The following is a 26,257-nucleotide window of genomic DNA, read 5'->3' as shown; positions in this document are numbered from 1 at the left end:
GAATCCAAATCTCTTCAGGATCTGTATTTGCGCTCGAGGACCGAGGCATAATTTCCATATTCATGTCCGGAGGACATTAGCGCACGGCTTTTATTCGCGCACCTACAACGCAAAGCGCATTTAGGCGATTGCAGCCTGCAGCGCGATTCGGTGAAATTAAACGGCCCAATTTGGCCCGATATTGTAATGCTAAACGAACTTCTCCGCGCCCCGCAGGTCGAAGGCGCAACCCTATAAAAGCGGGGTGAGAAGGGCGCGCACCCTCGAGACGCGACGTGAGATTATCGAAGATTGACGAGCCTCAAATTGTGACGGTCGTTAGAAAACTTCCATAATTCGCTCGATCCGGAACAACCGGGGGATTCCTGTCCTCGGAGAGCGACAGGGAGAGAAAAGGGGAGATGAGGGGTCACCCTCGTGAAAATTCTTTTGACACCCTTCGTCCCCCTCAGGAGAACCATAACGCCTTCTCCCTTCCCCAACGCTCGCGACTTATTGCAGGTGTCTAGGTATTCGAAAAAGTCGTGTCGTCATACTTTGGACTAAGAATTTTACCAAAACACACGATTTGTGTCCAGAATTTCCGAAGATCTAATCATTCAAATCATTGATTAGATAAAATTCTGCGGTAACCCGAAGACGTGTATTGAAATAAACGGTCACAGATGGGTTTTTGAAAAGATCCTTGAGGGATCCTTCGAGTTAAATTCACCCTCGGATTCTCAGGACGTAGGATTTGGGGAAAAGTCAAGGAGCCCGACGAAAGCCGTGACAAACTGTGTTTGGTTTAAGCATCGTACAAACGTACATAACTCGGAGACAGAGTAAAAAGAAGATAACGAAGGAGCCGCGAAAAATATCCATAATTTGGCTGAACATCGTGAGAGTGACCTCGAAGGGTGAAAAATCGAAGAAGAAATTCTGTGTTATATCGAGTTGTAGATAGCTATTGCCGCCGGAAATAGCCGAGGTTAAAGCACCCTTCGTCCATTCGACGTTGAGCTTTCAAAGAACGATAGCCACTCGCGAAGTCCAGAGCAATGTACTCGGCCACTTGGCTCAGCAAACTTGAACTTCGGCTCAGTCGGTAAGTGCGGGAGGTGTTTTCCCGGGATTTATTTACCCCCGATCGTGGCCATGGACCAAACGACGAGTGCAGTAACCCGGGTGGATATCTCTTTCCCGGTGCATACGGAGATCAAAGGGACGATCAAACGGCCACCCTTGCAACCGCGAATTCGCGCCTGCCTGCCGGCCAAAACTCGGGACGAAGACGCGTGCATAATTATTGCGTAAACTGTCGGCAGGAGGTGATTAAGCTCCGGTACACGAGACGGCCCATTAATGATTCAAGGCGGTTTCACAACCCGGCAAAGGACACCCGGTGAACCAAAGATATATGCGACCGTCGAGCCGCGAGTCCTTGGTTCCTGAACATCGTCGTCGCGTCGCCTATCCGAAACACGGTTCCTCTGGCATTCGGAATTTCGAATCATGCAAACTGGTTTCTGCAGTCGGAAATTAGCATCGCCTGAGAACCCGAAGCTGACGATGTTCGACATCCGTTTGTCGATTGCTCGGCGTGCACCTTCGTCAAAGGCGATTGATTGATTCTTTGGGCGTTTAAAATTCGTAAACGCAGAGCGAATCGTTTCGGGAAACTTTCTCACCCCGAAGCTTGAACTTTCGCTTGTGTCTACGCGCTTAGTTGTTAAACCTACTCGCCTTTGTCACGCCATGGCGAACAGCTAGGACCACGCTTCACGGTCCCGAAGAGAAGAGTAAACTTGTCAAAAGATTGCAACTACGTCAAGTGTTTGGTTTAATTTGCGTTAGTTAACATTTTAATTAGGAGACCGAGGGAGCCGGGAGAGACGGGAAGGGGGGATAGTTAAAAGGTCGTTTGCGATCCCGGTTTTCCCTTTCCTTACCTCGCCTTTGCGTGACGTGCAGGGGCGTTCAGAATTCGTTCGCGCCTCGGCCTTAATTAGGAAAACGCGTGAATTCGCCGGCTGACGCTTTACCTTATCCCGGTTGGTTCGGTTCCCCGTTTGAAAACTCGAGAAGTATTCTATCATGCTTGTAAATTTTGCCCGGGTGCTCTCCCTTCCTTGAATAATCTCATTATCGCGGGACGGTGAGTCTGCGTCGGTGAAAAAACAGATTTTTTTTTTTTTTTTTTATACCGCAAAAAAATAATAGCAATAAAACAAATCAACCAACGAACCTTGACTAATCCGAAAAACCACAAGAAAATCGGACCCAGGTTTGATTAAAATATCTTGTACACTGGTACACGAAAAAGTACCTATTACTTCACCGGAAATATATATTTGGTTTGTGTTTTGATTATAAGGGAGATGAAAAGCGGTGAATACACGGTAACGGGGGGTAAACCAACCCTCTACAGCAACCGATTTAGCCGAACGTGATCCGCGAGCGATTCCAGCTCCCTTCCGGCGTCAGTGAGATTTTAATAAACTCCTTCACCCTTTGCTTCATCCCTTAATACCGCTGAAGACCAAGAGCGGGAAAATACCGACTCGGAATATATGGGAACGGGGGATGGAATTTAATAAAGTTTCAGCTAGAAGAAGAAGGCGTTTAGTCCACGAAGGGTTATTTCGAACTTCGACAGGACGTCTTCCAACGAACCCTGGAAGAACGGACGTCGCACGTCGGTCGCTGATACCTGCCAACGGACCCAAGACGGACACCTGCAGCCCAGAGAAGCAGCCGAGTGGAAAGGTGTTTTTTGCTCTTGAAACACTTCAGTTGGAAGGCAGAGAGATGCGCTGCGGCGAGGCATGGCGACCAGGTAACCCTAGTCGACCAACGTAGGAAATCGAAATACCGAATAGCCATATGTCGACTACCTGCGTAGGCCCCGATGCCATGCCTACAGCTCGAACGACATGCCTGGCGTAATAAGTAGACCTTCGATTTTTCCAAGGGAATCAATTTTTGATTGATTCTGAATCGGTTCTTCGAGAATCTGATTGATTCGAGATCGAGTCCGATGAAACGATCTGGTACGGATCGATCCGAAATATCACGTTGTGATTTAAATTGTGATTATTCGCGAGGACAGCTGGTGACATCGGAAATTCTGATACGAGCAGTGAACGGAAGTTCTGAAATGAATTATAAAATAATGCATTGCAGGGTGGATTTCACGATATCAAGTTTCCAAAATGGAAAAAGGTCGAAATGTAGAAAGCTACATACCATCAGAATTCTGACGATTCTATGTATAGAAATATATTTTTATCAATCGTCATAGAATTTCGTAGGATTTCAATGTTTGGAAAATCGAAATTTAGAAGAGTGGAAATGTTGAAGGGATGAGAATGAAAAAACGACGGAATTGGATTAAAGAAATTAATAATTAGAAAATAAGGAGCTCACAATGTCAAATTTTCAAAAACGCAAATATTATACAATTTCAAAACGTACAAATTCTAATTTCTTCAGAATTCTGACGATTCTGCATAATCTTTTTCTATAATTAACCTTAATTATTACATCTTGACTTTTCTATACTTCGACTCCCTTCCAAACTTAAAATTATATTAAATAATTACCGCGTCTCTGGAAACCCAGTATCGTCACGCGTCCATTTTCTTTCTTTTCCAGATTTTATTTTTTCCCCAGCTGTCAAAATTTCAATTATGCAGTATAAAATCCCTTCGAAAATTTGCGTACACTGAGTGAATAAAAACTTCAGAATCGCAAGACGATCCTGCATCGGTAAAATAGACTAATTGTATACTCCAAGCTTGAAAGACCGAATCAAGCAAGTTAAAAAAATTAAGAATCGATTCGAAAGATGATTTTTTCAAACGTCCTGGTATCGATCCCGGCAGAATCCTTCGCGGAAGTAGCTTCGAAACTTGGAAGGATCCCTGCGAGGGTGGCTTCGGCAGACTTCGAGTAGTTATGGGGGTTTATCAGAGGGCAAAAGGAGAGTTGGAGTGAATTTGAAACCTAGCAGCGCCTTTATCCGACTTAGACGCGATCCGAGGCGTCGACGTCACATTGCAGACAGGAAAGCAGGCTGCGTATAATATATCGTGCAGCGAGACGCTTCCTCGGAGTAGAACTTTTGCCACAACCATAAGTGGCTTTCCTCTGAACCCTCCAGACTCTCGCGATTCTCATTACGTGTAACGCAGGCTCAAACTTTAGCAGACAACGCGAGCACCCAATAAACCCATCTTAGTTTGAAAAATTTTAAATGCGCTGTCAAACACTGTCTTCAGACGCGAGACTCTGCTAGAACAAGTTGCAAGTTAACGTTCTTGTAGTAAAATTAATTTTCATCCTTCACCCCAAATAAACCTTGAAAAAGAAGAATAAAAAAAAATGGAAAGCGCCGATGTTTAACATTTTTTTTCCATCTTTCACCCTTACAGTGATCAACTTCAAGATCATTTATAACCGGTTCAAACAATTATGACCATTTCCGTAGCCATTTATCAATTATTCAGATATGTAATAGGACTTTTCATCATCAGTGACCTCCAATCCTTTCCGACAGTTCTTCTAAACTTGAAACGACCAAAAAAATCTGTGCATGTCAAAAAAGTGTGATAAAAGAGAACAGTATCAAGAGAAAATGCCTTGAAGTTGAGCACCGCGGGTACATACTTGTACAATTTGTACATAGTTGTATAACGTATCCTAGGTACGATCGACGAGTTAATAATCCGGGTACCATGAGTGTATCGTATGTTGTACCGCAGCGCGGTTCATTTATGAGTAAAAAGCAAAGAGTATAAGAAGAAAAAGAATGTAAAAATAAAAATTAAAAGTAAAATCAATAAGTGTACATCACCCCGCGAACTAAATAGAATGAAAAAGAAAAAATTAGATATCCTCACTCAACCCGTCCGCAAAACGATTTGAGAGAATCTCGCAGCCTCGCCACATATGCTACAGAGTACCTCTCTATCTACACGGAAGATTCTTCTCGCGGTGAAATAATTTCAGGTATGAAAAAATTGAGGCCGTCGACGAGTGCATCATCATCGAGAGAGGAAGTGAGATAGAGAGAAAGAGAGAGAGAGCGAGAGAGACGGAGGAGAAAAGAGAAGACTGAGGCAGACAAAACAGTTGGCCCCTGGCCGAAAAGCGAACCACCTGCCACCTTCCAAGGGCCAAAAGCGAGGGGTGGGGGTTCCGTGGCAAGGTGGCGAAGGGTGAAGGGCGAAGGGAAAATGGAGGGAGGGAGGGGGAGGGTGACCACCGACCGTCTGCCCCATGCCCAAACTACAAACTACGCACACTTGTTGTTTCTGTCTCTGTGTATCGCTTGCACGGAACAAAACTCGTCTCTCCTCTTACGTACACGCAAGTTCATTCTACGTGTGTGTATCTCTATTTACACACTTGGTGTGTGTGTGTGTGTGTGTGTGTGTGTGCGCCTGCTGCCTGCACGCTAGGTGAAAAAAGAAGCGTTGCGACGACGAGGATGGGGGGAACGGGCGGAGGATCGGTGGCGGTTACTTCCACACGACGAGGAGTGGGAATACGGGGGTGGAGGAGGGGGGTACACCAGGGGTTGGTGGGGGTAGATCGGCTGGCGTACGCGTCTCTCTGTTCAGTTGGCGAGCGACCGTTGAAAAGTCCGCTCGCTACTTGTGTGGTGATAGGCGATTTTTCACCCATTCATTATATATATATATAAATATATATATATATATATATAGAGAGAGAGAGAAAGAGAGAGAGAGTGTCGTACGTTTCACAAATACATTTGTGATTTTTTTTCGGTGCGGAATTATCCAAAGGAAAAGATGAGCAGAAATTTGACAAAAGATATTCAATTAATATAATAAAAAAAACAACGAGTATACAAAAGGGTGAAACTTACCCTATTAAACCCAAGTGTTTGATATATTATATTTCTTGAGTGTTAAAGAATTAAGTGTGCAAAAAGGAATATCTACCTGCAGTGAAAAGTGTTTCTGAAATCTATAGTTTGTTTCTTATATCCTGGATAGTAGAAAGAAAAAAAACATCAATTATTGTACGAAACATTCTTCAGCGTCATCCCATCGTTAATTGTGAAATTTTGGTTTTTATACACCTTGGAATTTTATTTGTCTTTTTTTTTTTTTATTGTTATTTCCTTTGTTTTTAAACTTTCTGAAATTTTTTCGCCGTTTCGCGAGTGCTGCAGCATTACTACGCTGCGTATGCAGTCGCTTGAACGGTTCAAGTGCAGGTGACGTGTAAAGCCGAAACGGAAACGGATGAAATATCGGCTTGAAAGTTTGCCCGCGGGAACGTGAAAACATTTTAAAACAACGCGTGGAAGATAAAAAATTTAAGGAACGCGAAAAAAACGACACCAACACCACCACATGGGATACACATATATAATGCAACAGCACACCTTAACGTGATAAAAAGTTTTGTTCGGTCTGCGGTTTGAAGTGACAAAGAGCTAGAGGTTTTCGGTTACGTCCGGTGAAGAGCGACCGGAAACAGTTTTTACACCACCGGAGGTGCCCGCAGAGCGGTGAACTCTAAAAGTTTAGTTTTCGTCGTATCTTTTTCGACACGGTGATTAATTACGGTCGCAGATGATTCGATTTTTAATGTAATTTCGCCATTTTCGTTATCCGATGCGGACCATTTTTGATCCGCAGGAAAAATCAGTGATCGCACAAATCGTTCAACGATATACGACCCGAGTTAGAATTATCAGGGTCTTTCATGCACGGTGATAAAGTTTTTAAAGTGCAGTTTGAGGTGCGGGTGAAGTTGCTTATCACACTTGACGACGAAATTTTCTACGCAAAATGATAAACTTAAGGTGAGAGAGAACCCGACTGATTTCAAGTCGCGGAACGAACGCTGCCTTCGTTTCATCCCTTAATCGTCTCCGTCTCAGTTTCGCGGATTATCGCGCTTCGTTCAAATTTTTCCCGCGCAACCCGCTGCATCCTGCGGTGACGTCATGGCCGGGATTACCTGCAGCAGTCGGAGGAGCACCGTCTCCAAAGTTTTCCTCGTCCTTGCAGGTGAGTTGTAAGAATTTACGGTAAATCGGTGAAGGAGAGAAGAAGTCAAACGGAGCTGGGAGATGGTCGGCGACCATTGACATTCCTGCCTTCCCTTCCATTTAGATATTTATCTTTCTCTCTTAATTCTGTCTATGGACGAAACGGAACGAAACGAAACGAAACGAAACGCAATGAAATTAACCAGAAATCAAACGTCGAGCAGCGAGAGAAAATTTCCCTGGCCGCCAAGCCTCGATTCGATTCAATGCGAAGTTTTACAATCCATACAACTGTAACTACTGTACTTTCTACAAATCCAGCCGTTCCGCAGACTTTCTCGCATCAAACTCGACAGCCGGTCAATTTTACCGACTTGCTGAAATTTTACCGACTCTGAAATAGTGCACTTTAAAGTTCCGACAATCAAGCTTGACTGAAAAGATCTTCAAGAGCGAGTGATAAACTCGTTTACAACGTGTCCCACAGCTCGAAGTATAATGAATTCGAGGCAAATTATTGTTCACTGATTAATATTTATTGGTTCTAATATCGGAACTTGGAACACATTGGAATAAACGCAAAAAATAGGAGTTCTCAATTGATCTTGATCGATAAAATCTTCACGTTACTTATACTTACCCGGGACGAAGAAACTCTCTCCTTTCTTGGTGAAAAAAAAAATCCTTCCAACCATTTTTCTGGGGGGGGGGGGGGTAAAAGGAATCCTGCAGGATTTTCGGGGATCCTCTTTGTGCTGCATGCATCGCCTGTATCGTCGGCAGATGCTCGGCCGTTGAGCCCGCCCCTCGTGTCCCCGGGGTGCCCAACGTGCCCAACGTGCCCGGGTCACCGGGGACCGGATCACCGTTAAGGCTCTGAAAAACGGGCTTAGCCTTCGCGAAGGACGGGTCCGTCCAGAAGCCCATTTTCTGATAAACAGGGACGAAATTAACGGCGGGAGGGAGGGAGAGCGAACTAGAAAGTTTTGCCGAAAAATCAAAGTTCTGTGGGGAAAATTTGGAAATTAGTATCACCGTGCGGCAAGTTTTTCAGAAGTCGAATATTTACACGAGTAGTAACTGACTTTCATCCCCCAAGTACCTCATGTTGAACAAAACTCGGAGTTTTTTGTTTTTGTTTCTTTCTCTAATTTTTAATCAAAATTGAAAGGATTTATAGAAGAAAGTTGCGTCTTCTTATCCGAATCCTCTGGATTTGTTGTTGTTGTTTTTTTTTCTTTTATGCAGAAACAGATATGCATTGAAATTGAAAGCTTGAATGCTTGAATTTCTGAAATCGTTGAAACTGTGTCGAGTTTTAATTAGTTCTTCGGCGCCGTGAGTCACGCCGGCTCTCGATTTCCTTATACCTGAACAGCTCTTCTAGTCTCTGAATCAGATATCTACACTCCCACGTCGAGGCAGCTGCCACGTAATCGCGACTGGCATTCCGTATCTGGAGCCGCAGGTGAAACGCAAAAAAATTAACGGAAGAGCGTTTCCTGCATGGCGATAAACGCTTTCGGCACAGAGGCATACTGTGCGATGGAGGATGGAGGGGTTTTATTTGTTAGGATGAAGTTTGTAACCATAATGTTACGATGCATCTTTGGAAAAGGTTGTTATTTTGTGACTTTAAATTTAGAAAACTTTTAATACAGCATCAACAAATTTAGATTTCGTAAAATTCAACTTCTTCGGGTGTTCTGAAAGTGCAAAGTAGTTATTTATTATTTCAACGTTTCGATACATTATTAACGTCAGACTAAATTCAGGCTAGTTTTTATTTTACGTTATTATGTTGGTTTCGCTGGCGAGGCAAGAAAACTCAGACTGCAGACGAGGCATCGCTAAATATCGCCAACTCCTGCACCGTTTCCGTGTATTTCCAATTTCGTTGCAGCGTTCGCTAATCGCCGAGCGAATTGCAGATGCAATCTGCATTGGGAGGCACTCGAGCGGTGAAACCCTGTATCGAGGCGAAATAAAAGCGCAACTTGGCGGAAAAGGGGAAGAGGCCACATATTAGATGCAACGTAATCGCTGCACAGTTTGCAGGAATCAAACCTCCAACTTTGAGTCGAAACTTTGCCGAGATTGGAAATCGGGGAAATTTGAAACAGCGAACGAATTTTAAAACAAAAATTAGCACTGTTATATAATTACTCGCAGATCCTTGTAGCTTTGGTGCGAATTTCCTTCCTCACCGGAAATCCAGGGTCCGATTTCTCGACAGCTAATTCCGTACTTTGAAACAGTGTTCTTTTTTAAATACATTACGTTCTTCGTCGCGCATTTTAGAGCCGCCTTATCGTCCATAGGATCAAAAATCGCTGTACGAGCTGCGTGCAGCTCGGAATTTAAACCGTCGTGATATCGCATCGAAAACAATTAATTTACCTCTCAAGTTTCCACTCGATGTCTAGGACCTGAAATTCCGCCAAACGTTTCAAACATTGGGCCGATATTTTAGTACCAATTAAAACATGCGTATAAAAAAGTGCGTTTCGTAAATTGGGACGAAATTTTCAAGCCGTTTCAGTGGTGTGACGGCGATTAAATGGAAACTGCAATACTTGTAACAAATTTAGTATTCCCAGTACACCATATCGCACAGTTTACGCCTGGATGATGATATTTACCGCTAGATCGAACAAATCGCGTCCCGAGTAATGCCACAACAGTTATCTTGAGGCTCGTATGCGACGACGTTTAACCATCGTGCTTTCACTCCCTCGTCATCGCGATGTTTCACATGTTTGCCAAATCGTCAATCCGTTATGCAGCTCAAATTAGCCGGCTAATGCCGCACGATGGGTTTACGTTTCCGCATGCAGGTAGCGCGAATGCACCTTCAAGACGCCGAAAATCCGAATATACCGATAATTCTGGGGAATTAAGGAAACCGGGTCGGGCATGTATAGTGCAGCCTTTTCGTAAACAGCGATACGTGACGACGTGTACGAATGAGGCGATTCGACACTCGTCGATAAAATCAAGCGGTTCCCTCCTTCGTGCGCTGAAACAATAATCCACCTCGCATGTGTAATGCGTATTAGATACAAATATAGGTGTACCTGACACACATACTATACTCGCAGAAAATCGTGCCCAAAAACCTTTTCCAACGATTTTCCATCGCTCGAATTTACCTTTTCGTATTATGTGTGCATCGACCTGCCGTCGTGACTTGTTGGTACAGGGTATTGAAAAGGTCGAAGTGTGCGGAAGAAAAACGCCGCTCAAATAGTATCTCGAAATATGCAATGAGATTTGAAGAAGTTTCTACAGAGATACACGAAAAAGTTGTCAATACTTTTTCCTCTCTCTTTACTTAGACCGTGATTTCATTTCAATTCTGGAAAAGAAGAACGCCAGGCATATGGAAACGCGTTGAAACCCTATCGATTTCTCAAGTTTTCAAACTTCTGACTATATATACACACACACGCACGCTGGTGTATCCGGTAGTTTTTACCGAATGAAGGTAACTTTCCTTCCGACTCCAGAAATGATATTCCATGAACTGGCAATGATCGATGGACTAAAAATTAGATGATTTTCTATCTAGCCTATAAACTTGCGTTCAAGTTACTCTGACCGTAAGTACACAAGACTAATAAATTGGACATCCTGCCAAGTTTTTCAATAATTTTCCAATCAAATTCATCCGCCGGTGTTCCAACTGCCACGAAACGCCGAAATGAACACGCAGCGCTATCTAACAGCCTGGAAGCGAACCATGAGTTTCCCTCAGGATAATCGTCCCGCAGCGCGCGCAGAACAGAAGAATTTCAAACGAACTACGGATAGAGGGAACGGCTTATGGAGAAAGGTCGATGCAGTTTAAAAAAAACACACACATGTTATTCCCGGGAGAACTTTCCACCATCACGACTCGCGTACACGTGAATTACTTATGCCATATCTGACCGGGCAGTTTTCATGAGTCGATACTGTACTTTTACGAGGCTGAAGTTAGTAACGTTAGCGTAACGAAACATGAGGGAAAAAATCGTTATTGCGCTGTTTCTGAATAACTTTCAAGGAGTTTGTTTTTTCAAAATAAGAGTATCTGTCGTTTCTCGTGATTTCAATAATTTTCAAACATTCGTAAAGGTGCGAAGTAACGATTTTTTCTAAGCATCTATCGTTACAGTAACGTAACTAACTTCATTCTCATGAAATAACGGGCTTTCCGAAACGTGAATCACCACAATAACGTTACCAACTTTAGCCTCATGTAACTTTTACCCTTTTCACAGCAGGCAAACAATGGCTGTTAATGCTACCGCCAATTTGCCGCTCCATTTTTTTCCGTATCTAAATCTCCGTCACTATCCCCTGATCCATGCATCATGCAACAAGATGACGGCCTTGTGTCACAATTACACATGCCTCTCTCTTTCCGCTTGTACACCGTTCACTTCGGATCGACATTTCTCGGGCCGATTTCTGTTCTGACTAATATTCATCAAACATAATCCGATTCAGGCTGCGTCGATATATTTTTCCTAATTATATTTAGAAAAATATCCTCACCATCGTTGTCAGGCCGTCAAGTTTCCGGGTTTTTCCACTACTGGATATCATGTTAACACTTTGCACACGTCGTTAATTATTCTCAAAGCATTGCTACACCGAGTGTTGTTCGAGTGACGTCAACTACCAAGAATTCTTTCCCTCCTCGATGAGCAGCGACGAAGCTACTTGATCGCTGTCCTCAATTATTATTATACCTACCAACACCTGCCCGTAAGATCTTCGCTATTAAACAATCCGATCGAAGGCCGTAATGACAGGTGCAGTAAAAATTTTCTTGCAACGAATCCGTGGCATCGACGCTGCAGCTGCAGCCGTCACTCATCCCGAACCAAATCAGAGCGAGACACTCCCCGGCAGATGAGGGAACTTGGGGTAATCTGACTCGTCGTTAGACTTGCTTCAGAGAGATGTAAGGGAACGGCGTCGAGAGATTTCACACCCTTGACACGAACCGAAGGCGTCTAGGTCTGTTCTCTTTTCGCCGGAAACCAGAGCGATGGGGTGCCAACCGGAAGAAACCAGAACGTGAGCAAGAGTCACGCGCGTGAAATTATCACGCGTGATTGGATGGTTGTAATGATTGCGATAAATAATAAGGTAAAGCTGCGGGAAGATGACGAAGCGCTTCTTCATTGCTCGGGGAAAGGAGATGAGTCTTTCAGAGAAACGATCGGATGAGACAGCGTTTGTAGTTTCATTTTCTGCTGGGGAAATCTTGTTCGAATTATGAGGTTATCAAATTGGAATACCTAAAACGGATTGGAGGTTCCAATGATTCTCACACGTTTCTACGACGATAGGCTACATGCTGAGGGTTTCGATGCGAGAATTTATGAACCGATGTCAATACGTCAAGAAAAGGTTATCCAATCCTTTGAAGACTCTTCGGAACAATTACAAGACGTATGAATAGGGAACGTATGAAAGTCGATATATCCTCGAATAGATCAACTTCGCAAGTTATGTAACGATACGAGCAAACGGTTTTGCTCGTTTCGAAATTCATCACACATTTCGAAAATATGCGACAGTTAAGATTGTTAGGAATGAAACAGCTTACTAAAATAATGTATAATTTATTTGTCTCATTATTTCGAGTATTCTTAAATTCCTGCGCTAGTTCATTCGGCTGAAAACTTTCAAGTATTGTTAAGGTTCAAATTCCTCGATTAGCCTCACAGAAAGTAATTCTACTAATGAACCCGGAGGGATAAGCGAACGTTAAAATCGTCTTGTACGTCAAAAGTATCCATCGACTACAGCGATAAAAATACTGAGGCGACCATCATGGACGTCGACTCATCAGTGTTTGTATATGAACGGATAGTCGTTGTAAAATCAGATGCCGAATAATGAGGAGATCAATTACAAGTGGAAATTGGTCTCGAGTTATGAATTATCGCCTCAGTCTCACCTTTCTGCACATTATTATAAATTAGGCATTTGATATAAATCAATTAAGCAAATCACTGACAAAGTTTCTAAATCTGTTCACACGAAATCGATGTTCAATAGTATAAACTACGTAATTTAAACCGAGGAAATCTATGTATCATCTTAAAAATTCGAATAAATTCAAGGACTTGAATATATTTTTACACGTGTCTACCTTGCAGAAATTTTACTTGAGTCTAAAACGAAGTATAAATAAAGATATATAATAATATTATGTATCTATGTCAACGAAACAAATTTTATTTCTACCTAAGATTAAGGCACATGGCCCCTGTTTGTTTATTGTCTCAAGCTGGTGAAAATTTCGCGTATTCGATGAGTAGATTGAAATTCGAGGAGACCATCTTCTATTTTTGCAACGACGAACAAAAAAAAAAATGTAACAAAATTCTGACACCGCTTTTCTCGAAATACGAAATCGACTCGACAAGTTATACTCGCTCGTGGATAAATCGTCGACGTCAAGATACGAATGTGTGTCAGAATTGGTACAGAAGGTCAACATATTCGTTATATCGAACACATGTATGTATGTATATGTATAAATGTATATAGAATACAGTACATGTGTAACTACCGCCAGAATAAATACATGATTTGCCCAGATGTACGGGGAAACGTAAATACATGGGCGTGGATATATCCACACAAGTGAAAAAATACGTAATATAGTTTAATCGATAGACGGTAGTCTTATTTATAGAACCTACACTATCCAGCCTGTGAAGGAAACGTGAAAAGTCGATATAAGTATATTTCTCCGGTCGGTATAAAGTGTACGCAGACAACTCCGGCGCGATGCAAGCTCGTGCTTTTGATACCCTTGAGCGATTGCCGGGATGCGACTCGTTGCCGTTTTTCAGATACAGATACAACACGAATATCCAGCCAGCTACTAAGGGGAAGAAAACTGCCACCGTGCAAAGAAATTCACAAAAGCTGAGACCCCCTTGAAAGAAGACCGAGGAAAATCTCCTCCATGCAGAGCTTTCTAAACGATCGCTCCAGCAAGCTCTTACAAAATTTCTTCAAGTCCGTCGAACGTTTCATTATAATTCACACCGCAACTCGTATACGACAAGGACAAATTCCGTTTGAAGGCTTGCGAAAAACATCAGAATATGAGTCAATTCGGTGGAATTTACCAGACGTGTTGCAAGGCGGTACATAAACCGTTCCGAAAGTGTTCCGGTGGCGAGAAAAAGTTTAATTTACCGCCGGACAGCCGGTGCAGCAGCACTTGCTCACGGTTTCACTTACAGCTTGGTAAACGAGAGTCACCGCGGTTCTTCCTGCCCCCATGGTTCCGCGGTAACGTTGAATTATTACACGAACGGCATCTATCTACTAAGCTCGGGTAGCGGACGGTGGGGAAAATAATTTAGTCGATGCCTCCGCCTTGCTAAAAGCACTCAACTTGGGAGTCTGATGCAAGCCAGAGGCGTTTTTGTAAAACTGTTGAACTGCATGTCACAAAAGTTGGGAGAAAACTGTTGAATATATTCAGCCGAAGGCGTCACGTCGCAATTTCTCCGTCGCATACGTCAAACCCATGACTTTCCTCGGACGAAGGTGCAGCACCTTTGACGAGCAGTCGAAGCTCAAGTCCTCTTCTTACTTCTTAGTTCTTCTTCTTGATCTGGTTCCCGCGAGACCCCGCGGACGATGACCGAGGGTCATCCTGGTCGGTTGTCCGCCGCAGAATATACTCGGGAGATTCGCCAGCTGATGGGAATTGAATCGGCGGTCAAACCACCTGTGATCAGGACTGAGTTCTACGAAGCGTGTCATTAGAAGAAGAAGTTCTCACAGTCAGCCGAGGCGGCTGCGGAGTACCTACGTCTCTTCCGGTGACTGAACGGTTTCACTACGACAGGCTTGAGAAACCGGGGTTCATGGCGCCGCTTCTGATGGCGAATCACTGCGCCGACGCCGAAGCGAGAAACGAACGCGAGTCGACTCGAGGACTCGAGATACGCGGCCACAGTCAATGGCCTCCCCTCTTCGAAAAACCAGACAGAGACATTCACCGACTGTTTACTGTTAACCGACCCAACGCCGACCCACATTCACCTAACGCGACACGTCGATCCCCCTCGCGATCTGCCCATCGACACCCGCAGGCCATCGCTAACTTGGAATTATCGCCTTTCCCGATCAACGGGACATCCCAAAGGTGACAAGTCCGATCCTTGGGGAGATGGACTGTTTGACCATTTCTTGCGAAGATGTCCTCGAGAGGAGGAGGGCAGAGAACGTGGCCATTTGACATGTTTCGAGAGGAAATGCATTCAAGCAGTTTAGTATACTGGTGAATCGTTTTTTGCCATAGTGTTTCAGAAAACTCGAACCATCGTGAATGGCTCTGATCATTTTTATGGAGTTCATGATTTCTTCCAAGGAGTTCAGAGCGATCTGTAGTTTATTGCCTGTGGTCAGGATTACCTGGTTATACTGGTCCACTTCAAGTCGTTGTGTTGGACTGTCTGATCCTTGCTTGAAGCATAAACTCTTGTCGGTGTAACTTGTCCTCTTTGTATAATGATCATGATTGCTGAATAGAGTTTTTGTTCATTCATTGAGCCCAGCCAATGACCCCGTATTTTTTTGCACCTTGCGAGTGCACTTCGTGGAATAATCGCAGAGTGATAATTGACACCAGTAACCGTTTCTGTTACAGTACTGACGCAGGCACTGGCGGCGGAAGAGAAGCAAATGGACACCGAGGAAGGAGCGACGATATTGTTGCCGTGTCGGTTTACGCCACCGAGTCAAAAAGCCACGTACTTTTGGCTGAGGCACGCGCACGATCAGCACGACAACGTTGCAGTTGGCGAAAACTCCTTGGCAACAGATTATGAGCTCTTCAACAAGCCCGAGGAGGGTAAATACGACCTGAAGATCAGGAACGTATCCTACGAGAGGGACAATGGAAAGTTCGAGTGCCGAGTGAAGGTGGGAGGAACCGGAGCTGACCTCCACTACGAGGTGACGACGCTGACTGTTCTAAGGGCGCCGGGTCCTCCGGTGATCTCGCCGATATCGCCACCGGCGACGGAGGGAAAGCGTCTGGAACTCCAGTGCAACACTAAGGGCGGAAGTCCGGAACCCCAGGTGACGTGGTACCAGGTTGGAAAGAACGAGCCTCTCGGCAAAGAGCGGACCCTTGTGCTTACGCCGACGAAGGAATACGACCGGGCAAACTTCCGATGTACAGTCTGGAACCGGGCCATGTCGAAGGGCCACACCTTGGACGCAACGGTTACCTTGAACGTCAATTACTTCCCACGAGTCACGGTTGGCCCTAAGAACCCGCTCAAGGTCGAAGCGAACGGGACCGCAACCCTCGTCTGCGACGTAGACTCGAAGCCGACCGTTGGCTCGGTCAGATGGATGCGAGACACCAGCTTCATCGCGACGACCTTCCGCCACGTGATACCAAAGGTGACACTACAGGACGCGGGAACCTATTCCTGCCAAGCCGATAACGGGCTCGAACGCAAAGGCGAGAACTCACTCACCCTGGACGTCCTCTATCCACCAACGGTCGCCATCGAGGGTGGCTCGATCCGCGACGCTGACGTCGAGGACACCCTGACGGTGCACTGTAACGTCTCCGCAAATCCGGCACCATCGATCATCGAGTGGTCCAGGGAAGGTCGACCCGAGTTTCGACAGTCCAGCAACATCCTTAGACTGACGAGAGTCACCGCTGACCACGCCGGTAACTACACCTGCAAAGCCGTCAACACTATCCATCCCACCGGTGGTGAGTCCAGGGAGCATTTCGCTTCTGCTTCGGTCGTCATTCGCGTTCGACACAAGCCAGGACCAGCCAGGGTCACTCCGGACTCTCCGGTCGCCGCTGAAGGGTCTCGCGTAATTCTCACCTGCATGGCCATTCCCTCCGGGTGGCCAGAGCCGCAGTACAAATGGTGGAAGGAGGGCGAAAGCCCGCGTGGTCTTTCCGGTGAAATGTTCGGACCTAAGTACGTCATTGACTCTGTTCATCTCGGCAGTGAAGGGACCTACAAGTGTCTCGCTATGAATGAAATCGGCAATGGAGAACCAGCTTACGTCAAGCTCACCGTCCACCAGGAACCCAAGTTTCTTACCAAGCTTCAGCCCCATGTCACGAGAACGTAAGTACCGATTATTTGTTCTTTGGGTTATGGATTTAATTGGTAGATTTACTAATTTTGGTTTGGCAACTTTGGAAAGTGCTTTTTAAAGAATGTCGCCAGTCTATGTTTAGAAGACGTTTTTCGACTCAAGGTTCTCGTCACTTGCTTAGAACTCTCCCATTGACAGTCTTCGCTTATAATAATCCCAACGATTGAAAACAAAGAAAATTATGATCCATTCTTTGAACCCCTTTGCAGTTTAGTGGAAATATTTAACTGCTTCACTGCAGTTTTCAGTCCTCCAAGTAATTGCGTAAAGTAGAGTCGTGGCATGATCAGATTGGACATGAATACCTAGTAGAGTTTTTTCGCTTCAGAACGAGGGTTGCAAACTTTTTTGTAAAATAACGATTCAGGTAATAACGGTATCCCACTAACGTCTGAATTTTTATACCACAGTGTGGGAGAGTCTTCGTTCTCGGTGTCTTGCACAGCGAAAGGTAAGCCAGAGCCGATCGTCCGCTGGCTGAAAGATGACGAGGAATTAACCGCGGGAACAGGTCTTTACGACGTGAGCACGAAGCCGATGGGAGGAAGAAGCAATCTGACGACGGTGCAGTCGACGTTGAGTTTCGTGGGTTACTCTCGTCCGCAGACGGACAAGATAATCCCTAGTGACCGGGGCAAGTACACCTGCGTATTCGAGAACGAGGTGAAGAAAGTGGAGTCGACGATGATGCTGAAGGTGGAGCACGCGCCGATAGCCGTTCACCAGCACAATAAGGTCGCCTATAACCTTAAGCAGACCGCAGAAATCGCGTGCAAAGTCCAAGCCTGGCCGAAGCCCGAATTCCAATGGAGCTTCGGCACGAATACGGCCCCACTTCAGATGTCGAGCGATGGTCACTACGAGATCAGCACCACCTTCGACAACTACGACGTCTACACCTCCGTCCTCAGGATGAGCGACATCCGTGAGCGCGACTACGGCGACTACAATTGCCGCGTTGCTAACGGCCTTGGAACCATCAACTCCACCATCCGTCTCCAGCCGAAAGGCGCCCCGGAGAAACCGACCAAGATAAGCGCCATGGACGTCGGTCCTTCCTACGTCGTCCTTCTCTGGGAACCCGGCTTCGACGGTGGCCTTCCGAACACCAAGTACTTCGTGTCCTACAGACGGACCGCCGGCGGCGACGAAGTCGTCGCCTCGGACTGCGTGGCACCCAGAGGACCAGCGGGCCAGTGGCTCGAGACCGACTGCCAAGGGTCTAATCCCTGTAACGTTACGAGCCTGGACCAGCACCAGACCTACTCGTTCAAGGCGAAGGCCTACAACGCCAAGGGCGAGAGCGAGTACTCGGAGGAGATCAGCGCCACCACGTCCGTCGCGAAGATACCCTCACCCCAAAGGGTCAGCTACGACCCGGAGGACGGATCCCTCAAGATATACGTCGGGCCCACTTGTCTGGCCCTCGTTGCCGCCGTTGAAAAATCCCAGGAATCCGACAACACCTGGGGGCTCGTCGACATGTGGCAACTCGAGGTACTTGGAAGCGACGCAACCATGCGCGATGGCATTCTCAACCTCGATGCTGCTACCAACGAATCTCCTCGCGTCAGGGTCAGACTGTGTCTTAAAACTGATCACCAAAAGTGCGGAGAGTACACTGACGCTGAATGTGAGTACTTGTGATGGTTGTGTTTGTTTTTTGTTTTTTTTACGATTTTTATCCACTTTGCCAAATATTTTTCCAAACTTTTGATGAAAAGCAGAATTACTCTCAACGACTCTTTCTTCCTGATGCCTAATATCTTGGTTTTGCAGTCGGTCCATCGTACATTGCACAGTCTGGGACATTGGCGACGCCAACGTTGATCGCCTTGGTGGTGAGCGGAGCAGTTTTCCTCTTGTTTGCGGCGTTGCTTCTGCTGTTTTGTCGATGCCGACGTAAGCACGCGGCGAAAGCAAAGGACTACGACATGGACTCGAACGCGTAAGTTTACCTACAACTGTACCTTGAATTCGCCCAAATGGGCGGACGCGATATGAATGAAATGAGGAAATATGCGAATATCTGGAAGTTTGCGTCAGGAATATACATCCTAATAATGTGCGTCGCGTGCGGCTGAAACCCTATCTCGAGATTCGAATGCGAGGTAGGAAGTTGAATTTTGTAGTCTGATTTGATTGCCGGCGAAATTTCGCTGAATTATTCAACCTTCCGAAAGCATTGGTACGTATACAAAGTAGACGATTCCGTCATATTTCGTGCTTCCGCGATCGCGTGCCACTTCCGTATATGTAATCCATAGACCAGACCTCTGCCGCCACTGCCTTGACTTTTATTTTTGCACAATCTCTATCCCCCCTCTATTTGTATCTAATAAAATAACCGAGTCGGCAAATCGTCGGGTCGTATGACTGATTGACTGATTTTTTTCGCTAAATAATCATTTATTCATCGTAACTACGGGTTGTATGCGAACACGTGAAACACACGCTCGATTGATTTCCATCACCTTGTAATCCATGGCTAGGTGTACAAGGTGTAACGAGGTGTGGCGAGGTGTCGAAGAAAAAAAATGGAGTGTCCGAACATAAGTTATGGATTTTCTTTCCATCTTGAAATAAATATTCGAACAAAAAAAATTGCCGTGTTGCAGCGATTCTGAGATCAAAACACAAAGCATATTTAATAAAATTGTAGTCTTTGGAGAAATTTTTTATCTTTATCTTTGTAACAGAGCAAAAAAGTTTTCAAAGTGTAGGTGAAAAGTGATTTGACAAAAACAAAAAATCCTTCATTATTTACAAATTTTCACCGTCTCACGCATTTTTGCACAAGTAATTCAAGGCATTTTATAGCTCATCTCCATATATTAACCAGAATATCGTATTTACAACAAATTGTCGAAGTGCAACTACGCAAGTTACCGAAAATTAGAGAGGAGAAGAAAGTTGATAAAGTTTCTCGGACGGCGATTTCGTTGCTATTGATGTCACGGACTACACAGAGTTCTGAATTGTTGCCGCTCATCTACGTATATTTGATAAGAAAACGTAGAATTTTTTTGCCACTAACGAGCACATGCTCGCTCGCAGTTTCTTCCGTGCTCACATTTTTCTTCCGCTTCTCTTTTCACTCTTTTATTTTTCTTCTGTAATTAACCGCGTTAACGAGAGTACAGACTCTCGCCTTATCCCCTGAAAGAAATGGCGAAAAATAGAGGAAATCGAGATGTTCGAGCAAAGATAATGGCGCATGCAACGTCTCGGCCAGCATAACCGAGTAAACTTTTCCTGCACCGCGGTGCTGAATACCGCGTATGAATAAGAACGTGAAAAGTTGCATTTACCCAGGGTGAAAAATATAGACTGCAAATATCTCTCAATTCCGTTTTGCCGAATCAAGAAGAAAAGCGACGGAATCGGAAGACGACGACGCGACGCGACGGATGAGAAACTTGGCGAGTGCAACTGATCCGCTCTGTCTGAGGAAAGAAAGCTGGGTGATCGGAAATATAGCGCAGGAAAAATCGCTCGCGGTGGTACGACCTGCAGTTTCATTTGTCATCTCCTCGGCTTCTATTTTTCTCCTTCGATTTTCGATCTTTCCCCCGTTACCCTGATAGATTTCCTCGATTCCTCGAGGCCCGCAATCAACGCGGCCACTGAACGGTAAATGCAGGAGCTTCGGGACGGGATTCACTCGGCGGCTCCGGCGACTTAGAAAGCTCGATTTAAAATGGAAACGCATTTCGCTTCGTATGGCCTCGATGCATCCTCTCTCTTCCTCTCTCTTCCTCTCCCTCTTTCTCTCTCTCTCTCTCTGTCATATTTACTTTTCACACTGCTAGGATTCTCGACTTGCTGCAGATGTGCAACGAACGCTCACTTTGCTCTCCGAGAGCGGTGACATCGATTTCATGGCTCACCTAGCGCACCGCTCGCTCTTCTTTGGTCATCGGTCTAAGAACCGGCACTCGCGTGTATAGTTACACGGATTATAGAGGATGCCCTAGTTTTCCGTTATTTTTCTCCGTTTTCACTTCGTTTCTATTCCCCTCCCCCCTCACCCTCACCTTCGCGCTTCTTTCTTTCTTTTCATTGTCATACGCCGTTCGTTCGATTTCTGACTTGAACAGTACCAGCGTTATGTAAGGGAGATTGGATTTTTCAATCCCTCTACGTACGCGTTTTCGGAGTACCCACTTTGAAAAATAAAAACCCTTTGTTATACTCCACCGAGGTTACTACCGAGGTTGAAAGTTTGTACAGTTGAAACTGGGTATCCATTGAAGTAATGTATAAACCCGAGAATACGATCGTCTTACCCTGATCTTGTAAACAGACTTTGCAAGTGGAAATTTAGACCAAAGAGAATTTCTTACAATTGTGCGACAATCAACGTCAACTTCTTGGTATACAAATTGCACCGTATTCAACCAAACACTTTTCTGTAAGCCTGAAAAATTTCACTTCCAAATAAGCCCTGTTCAAATACTTTGCTTCTCTTTTTACACGTTGTGTTTACGAATTTTCAACGCTTTTTTACATCTGTTGGTATTTGTTTAAATTTTCCACAATACACCGTGCGGTATGCACAACACCTAGAGTCCAAATAATAAAATCATAGGGTGAGCACGAACATCGTAAGATTCGTTGATGCCCCGTGCAGACCGACCAATCATCTCGACTTGATCTGACATTTTACGATCAGCTGCGGTAGAAAGACGCGGAGCTGTACGCATATACGTGCGGGAATAGTTGGATACGAGCATACGTGATCGCTGCCCAACCGGGTACGTGCAGCAGAGTTCTAGACTGCATGCGAGCGCTACTTTGCCCACATAATAAAGATTTAAACTAGGGCAAGGAAAACGCATAAACTTGTCAGTTTTTTCACCTCACGAACATCGGTGAGAGGAGTTACTCGACAATTTTTACGAGCCATTTTAATGCTTCCGGGTGGATACTTTACTGGCTAACTTTTTGAAGTCCGAATTACTCGTCCACGCCTCTCTGCTCCTCCTTGAGTAAATTCGTGAGAATTTCACTCGACGTGCTTCCAATCGAATTTTCATCTCCATTGAAGACTGTGAACATTAAAATAATACATAAGGTATTTCCATTAGGCTGATTTGTCGTTTTCAATTCAATGTTTTAGGTAGAATAGCAATTATCAAAGTCTTACCAAAAATTAATGTTTCATTCCAAAAGTTCAGAGACTTTTACAGAAAACGTCTCGTTAATGGAGAATGATGAAATACGTAACATTTATGATCGCGTGACTTAATGAAGTTGAATTCCAAGCTTCTGAAATTTGGTGGATTGCGTCGATGTCTGTTCATACCGATTCCGAAAATGATCAAGCTACAATAAAAAAATTATAATAATAATAATAATTGAGAAAAATACGCCTCTCGAAACGTTACCGCCAGTGTAATAATTTGTACCTAATTAAAAATTTTCCATAACGGGGAAAAAAACCGAAACTGACCGTATGGAAGGGTGAGAAAAATCGATTCATCGGAAGCCCCGAAGTGCGTGTAATTGAAAATATGGTCCGCGTGTGGTCTGCGTAACTAAAATTAATTAAAATTAATTAAACCGGGGTGAAAACTCTAATTAGTCAAATCGATAATTTACAACTTTGCTGCACCGTTCGCTCGATGTTTCAATGTGATTCGGCTGGCAAATTTGACCCGAAATATGAAACCGTTCGTCTAACAGAAATCGCAAGGCCCGAATGCTCGGCAAGATTTTTTTTACCAAACCGTGAACACCCTGCTTTTCAATTCTTAATTTAATATTTAATTTCCAGAGTCAGGCCCAGCCTCGTCACCGGAAATGGCCAACAGACCCAGGCTCCGCCGCCATACTACGCCGAGAATAAGGCCCTCGAACACAGCCTGGACCTTGCCTTGGCTCTCGAAGACCCAAAGAGTCCCGCCTACGCTCAGCCCGGCTACGGGTACCATCAGCCAAACCACAACATTAACGGTGATAATGGTAAATATCGCCTACAACTGGCATTAAATAAAGTAAATACTTGGGGAAAAAAGGAAAAAAATGGCGGTGAGAAAAGCGCTTCGTTTCGATTTTGAACACCGGAATCAGCCTGCCAACAAAGCCTGCAGTAATTTGGCGAAAGTTTTGTTTGGTTTCCGGCAGAAGCTCGTTTCGACTGACGAATTTTTCAATACGCAATGCGCCCTTGTTCACCGCTTCCGTGGTAAACTATAGACTGCCAAATACACACGCGGGTGAAACGTGATACTGTGAATTGGAAAACTGATGACAGCTAATGGATACGTGGCCGCGGACTTGTCGAAGGCATTGCCCCTAATTGCCAGGCCCGCGTGACCACCGTTCATCGATTTTTAGTCGCGAAAAAAACTATATCGTCCAGTCAACCTTACAGGCGTCACTCATCGACCAATAATTCACCGCACGCACGCCTTCGGCTGGTGATATATCACCGGCTGAGGTCGTAAAAAGTGCCCAATTCACTCAACTTCGAACAGACAAATCAGCGAGTAAAAATTCATCGATACTTTAGCAGTAACCGCTTCTATACCTCGCTGCAATAATTACTTGGAAAGCTATCAGTCAGGAAGTAGAATTTTTTCATTCAACGCCATCGGTTCTACGATTCTTAACTGAACACGTCAGCAAATAATAATAATCCGTAGCGTTTAAATAATAGATACACCGAAAAATCGCATTGATAAATGCGAAGACTTGTAAAGTGTAACAGCTATAGACTTACAATTTGTCGGTTCGCCAAATTAATTCGCCGAATTAACGATCGGGGTCAGTGTGCAAGAGCTATAATATAACTGAGTGCTTACGTCAATGTCTGCAGGAGTGAACATGGGCTACATGGACAACAGCTATTCGAACTCGAACAACGGAGGCTCGGTCAATTCCCAGGACTCTCTATGGCAGATGAAACGGGCCGCTGCAAATGGCGGAAATCCTCCCTACGACCCTATGCAACATGGTGGATACGGAACCACGGACCCTGACTATGCGACCTACCCTCATCTCACTCAGCACGAGGATTACAGGGAGAGCTACAACCCCAGCCGACAAGAATTCTGCCCCGATCCGTACGCGGCTGTCGTTAAGTCCAAGAAGCACATGGGTTAGTATTCAAATTTATTGCCGTATACGCAACCGGAGTTTTCAGTGAAACTGCCGAAATGCACCAGCAGATAAGCGAGCGAAGTTACGAGCCGGATGTCTTCGCTAAAGGTAGTATAAACCTGAAACGTAACTTGGATTGCCTACTTGCTGGCGCTGAGTGGACAGTTTCACCGAAAAGTTTCGCGAAAAATGTCTGCTGCCCAAATTCTCGTTTTGCAAAGAGCATATTTAAGAAAACCGAGTTTCGTTTATATTCCCTTCCCAGAAATCACCGCTATTTAATTATCGACCGAACAAAGCCGTCTCTTGGGTCTTTCCAGGCCGACAATTGAACCCTTCTGGGGAATTAGCTTATCTAAACTGGCTAAACTGGATAAGGCATATCGAAGTGTTTTTGTTCTTACAAGTGGAAAGAAATTCACGGTAGAGATCTGTGCTGAACAATTGAGAATAAACGCCACATGACAATTTGACTTGTTGTCAACGTTGGATAATGGAATTCGAAATGAACGCTGAGGAATTTTTAATTTTTTTTTTCAATAATCGAGAGACGCGTTAGACGTCAGTGTGACAATTTTGAAAATCCTTCCGAGACCATCTTGAACCGAAGCTAAGTTCCCTAGTCTTATCACGAGCTATATCCAGCTCAGAATCAGTGTCGTTGACATTTTCTGCATAACGACGCGGAACGCGAAAGAAGCGACATCGATCGGGGCAAGGAAACGAAGCTCGTTAGGCGGGTGATAAAAGGAGCGTCGAATCCTAATAGCCGATAGCTCGATATGCACGGGTTGTCGGTAGCAAAAGATTCGTAGAGAAAAGCGAAAAGCGATCCACTATTGCCCCGCGTCGAGCAGCGTTGCCTGGCGCGGTTTCCTTTGTGGTCACAAAATAGCCCCGGAAAATTTGGGTGAACAAATATCATTTTTTAAATAAATCTTTGAATATTTTAAAATTCTACCGAAGAATTTTTTCACGAGGCTGCGTTGATGCTTCGCGTTCCTATGGATGCCGATTAAATTGAAAGGTGATCCTAAATACCATATCATACCTAACCATAAATCGTTGAAAACTCTAAATTTGATCGTTATCTAGAGGAACTTGAAGACGTTGTTTCGTAAAGAAAAATACTCCAAGTCTTAAGAATATAACTTCTCCAAACTGGAGTTTTTCCGCTCAGGAGACCCTCGTTCCAGTCACTCTTCAGGGTGTAAAAAAATTTCTTATTTTTCCGCACAGACTCCCCGTACCACGACGTTTCCGGTCTGCCAGACCCGTACCTGGAGGGTCTCGACGAGGACGCGAAGCCGCCACAGCACGTGAGTCTCTCCTACGACGAGAGCCTGGAGTCCGGATACTCGACCCCGAACAGCCGTGGCCGTCGGGTGATCAGGGAAATAATCGTCTGAGGACAGCCCACCGGCCCGCGGAATCCGCGGACCACCTGGCTATAGCAGCGGGCCCCCCACCCCCAGCTCCTTGCCCGCCACCCGCAGCACCAGATGGAGATCGTGATCGAGAATCCGCGGGAGACTTCGTCGCGGCACGCGCTTCCGCCGCCCGAATACTTCGCGAGCCTCGCTAGCCAACGACTGCAGCTGGGTGGGGGCCCGGAGCTGGAGGGCCCGACGCCCGTCAGGCGCGTCGACCGTTCGGGCCTGCTGGAGATGCCGGCCCAGAATCGCCTCGAGGCCACGCCGCCGCGGCGCGTGGATCGCTCGGGCCTTCTCGAGTCCGTGTCGGAGGTCCCGTCGACGGAGGACCGCATTGCCTACGCCAAGGCGCGACTCGCGGGGCCCGTTACGGAGGAGCGCCACCTGACGGGGGCCGAAGGGGGCCCAAATTCGACGATGACATTGGGCCGGCTGAGGGGCCGCGAGAAGCGCGGCAACCCCGAGTCGAGGGCTGAGGAGGAGGGGGGCGGCTGCTTCGGGGTCGTTTCGAGAAGTAAGCCGGCCATCCAGA

The 26,257-nt window shown here is 45.4% G+C and overlaps 1 protein-coding gene across 3 annotated transcripts in view; it reads left to right on the top strand.

Moving 5' to 3' along the window:
* LOC124407559 (hemicentin-2-like) overlaps positions 1–25,701 on the top strand; it is a 222,543-nt gene extending 196,842 nt beyond the window's left edge. Inside the window, exons 2-8 of one of the 3 annotated variants that reach the window (XM_046883809.1) lie at positions 6,902–7,031; positions 15,693–17,154; positions 17,596–18,818; positions 18,965–19,133; positions 22,965–23,152; positions 24,009–24,290; positions 25,532–25,701. In XM_046883809.1, coding sequence (XP_046739765.1) covers positions 6,968–7,031; positions 15,693–17,154; positions 17,596–18,818; positions 18,965–19,133; positions 22,965–23,152; positions 24,009–24,290; positions 25,532–25,701 — 3,558 coding nt within the window. In that variant the 5' untranslated portion in view covers positions 6,902–6,967. The remainder of the gene's footprint in view (positions 1–6,901; positions 7,032–15,692; positions 17,155–17,595; positions 18,819–18,964; positions 19,134–22,964; positions 23,153–24,008; positions 24,291–25,531) is intronic. The other 2 variants (XM_046883810.1, XM_046883808.1) reach the window with 2 other exon arrangements.
* Positions 25,702–26,257: the final 556 nt, after the last annotated feature.

The sequence above is a fragment of the Diprion similis genome, chromosome 6 (assembly GCF_021155765.1).
Source record: "Diprion similis isolate iyDipSimi1 chromosome 6, iyDipSimi1.1, whole genome shotgun sequence".
Taxonomy (NCBI): Eukaryota; Metazoa; Arthropoda; class Insecta; order Hymenoptera; family Diprionidae; genus Diprion; species Diprion similis.
The sequence above is the reverse complement of the archived record's forward strand: the minus strand, read 5'-3'. Positions and strand labels throughout refer to the sequence as shown.